The following is a 2,470-nucleotide window of genomic DNA, read 5'->3' as shown; positions in this document are numbered from 1 at the left end:
TTTTTGTAGCTCTCCAATTTTGACTAATCTGAGTTTTTAAGTTAAATGAAAAAAAAAACATTTCTGCTTGGTCCAAATGATATATATTTAATTCCCTTTCATTTTAACACTTAGTGGCTTTGTATCCTGTCTTGTGAGTTTATTATTCTTGTTTTGTTTCTCTTTCATCTGAGGGGAAATAGGAAAACCATGTTTTTAATGTGCAAAGCACTTATTCATCTTATGGTAAGAGAAAGTGCTTAGAAGAAACTTCAATTAGCTCTTGGGATGGGATAGCTTTGTGATTTCAGATGTTTGTCTATGGGTCATTCAAGTGTTTAAGTGTAGATTTTTATTGGGAGAGAAAAGTAAGAAAAATATATGGATGTTTTGATCATACTTCATAGACAAACTTTAATTAGTGCCTTGGTATAATGTCAAAAAATTATCCAGGGAACAATTGAATTTTACTTTTGTATTGAAACATTTATGTGATTTTGCACATTTTAGATCCAAGATGGATAAAGCCTTCAGTTTGATTCCTCAATTCTTATGATTTATTTAATAATATTTTACTTATCCTCTGGTTGGTTGCCAAGAAAAATTATGAGGAGAAATTGAAAACTGCAGGTTAGTTTCAGTTTCAGTGTTCTTATTTTTGTTGTCTTAGGGCTATGGTTGTTTTGAGGGAAATGTGAATAAGATTCTTCCCCAAAAAAAAAAAATAATAATAATAATGATAATAGCTTCAAAAAACTTTAGAATTGAGCATGAAGTACAAGAGAAAACTACCCAATTGCATAAATGAGTTTAGTTAAAACGTTGAGCTTCCAAAAGGTTTTGCTGGTTTCAAATCTTCATCAAAAGCATGACTTGCAAATGTACAAGTAGGTAGGCTCTCTCTCATGCACACACACGCACAATCAAGAAACACCAAATTAATAAATAAAAACAAAAGAGAAGGCATAAAGCCATGTATTCGTTGTATTATGGGGTAATTTTTTTAATATATATTCACAAAAAGTAATACAAAATACAAAATACAATTCGTGACTAGTTATATCACTATTTTGTAAGGCCAAAATTGAATCCCATCGCATTCTTATACAATAGGATAGTCTTCAAAGTTGATACATTCATTGGCCTAAATGGCTCAAAATCAAATGTGACCTTTTCCTTCCCATCATCAGTTACAATTGTTCCTGTGTAGAGCACAAGCCCATTGGGAGGAACTTTGTTGTAAAGTTTAGGTCTTTGCTGCGCAGATGTAATTGCCCCAAGCACAGACTGGCGATTCACCCTACTTTTTAATGTTGGAGGCAGTACCAAATTCATCACCCAACATCTTGGTAACATGGGATATTTGATCTCTTGGAGGCATGATTAGAGAAATCATGCTTGTGCCATTGCCTCTAGCTGCTTCCAGAGCTTTGATCAATTTCTTGATCTTCCATATCTCAATATTCTTATCAGCTTCCTGATCTGCCATTGTGATAGTAGATACAGAAAAAGTAGTTGATTACCTGCAAAGACAGCATTAATCAAATTACACATTTCAGAACAGAAAGGAGACCAGCAAAAATGCTAGGACTCCAAAAATCTACAATAAAGAAAAAAGTGAAAGATAAGATACCAAAAAAAAAAGGGGTCACGCATGCACTGACACAGGTGATGTAACTCACAAAGGCTATGTATTAATTGGTAAATTGGAAAAGGTATCATCAGAACCAATCATATGTTATGTCTAGCAACTCCAAAACATTATTATCAATACAAAACAACTATTATCAAGGTGACACTATCCAGAATACCTGTTTCAAGCGAAGTTTTAACCTTCCAACAAGAACTAATAACATGATACAAAAGAATGTGTATCTCCAGCCACACTACTGGCCAAAATGAGACAGTATCTCCTCATTACATATTATTATGAAACATGGAGTGAAAAAAACATAGCACTCTTATGACTTATCATGAGGTTAATTAATACAACGCAACAGGTAACAAAAACATAGTGCCAAATATTTAAATAAAAGAGGGGGGAGAACACCCATAATCATGTTCCTCACATATGCAATGTTCCAGTTAAATTGACACCAGCTGAGTCTACTTGAAAATACTATACATGCTTACATATAGACATATAACACCACATGGATTCCGAAAACAAAATCTTACTGACCTGTACTTGAGAATAAAATATAATCCCACTTGATATAATATTCTTTCAATGCCAAACTATTTTAACATTAAACTTAATTGTCAATTCTCCACTTGTAATACTAAAATAGAATTTCAAAAGTGCTTACCAGCCAAAATGCTTTAATACATTGGGTAAGACATAAATAGGAGGTGTCAAATCAGTTTCTGTGTTCCTAATTATAATTTAGTAATGTTATTGCTCCAAAAAACGCAGACTACTACAAGAGCTGCGACCGCAGAGATTTAAATTCATTCATATAGAAATAGGTATAGATATATACAGAGAGGA

General features: G+C 32.9%; 1 protein-coding gene across 1 annotated transcript; it reads right to left on the bottom strand.

Annotated features, from left to right (window-relative positions):
- Positions 1 to 1,044: 1,044 nt before the first annotated feature.
- LOC142612317 (eukaryotic peptide chain release factor subunit 1-2-like) lies at positions 1,045 to 1,468 on the bottom strand. Its single transcript, XM_075784424.1, has 2 exons — positions 1,306 to 1,468; positions 1,045 to 1,181 (listed from the first exon to the last, which is right to left on the bottom strand). The coding sequence occupies exons 1-2, from the start codon at positions 1,466 to 1,468 to the stop codon at positions 1,045 to 1,047; spliced, it is 300 nt and encodes a 99-aa protein (XP_075640539.1).
- Between the last annotated feature and the right edge of the window lie 1,002 nt (positions 1,469 to 2,470).

Source organism: Castanea sativa, chromosome 10 (genome assembly GCF_040712315.1).
Source record: "Castanea sativa cultivar Marrone di Chiusa Pesio chromosome 10, ASM4071231v1".
NCBI lineage: Eukaryota > Viridiplantae > Streptophyta > Magnoliopsida > Fagales > Fagaceae > Castanea > Castanea sativa.
The sequence above is the reverse complement of the archived record's forward strand: the minus strand, read 5'-3'. Positions and strand labels throughout refer to the sequence as shown.

Bases quoted from the DNA above. Each gene is read 5' to 3' on its own strand.
- LOC142612317 (XM_075784424.1), bottom strand. From the start codon at position 1,468: ATGGCAGATCAGGAAGCTGATAAGAATATTGAGATATGGAAGATCAAG. The intron at 1,182-1,305 runs GTACTGCCTCCA...TGCTCTACACAG, and splicing joins GATGTTGGGTGATGAATTTG to GAACAATTGTAACTGATGAT.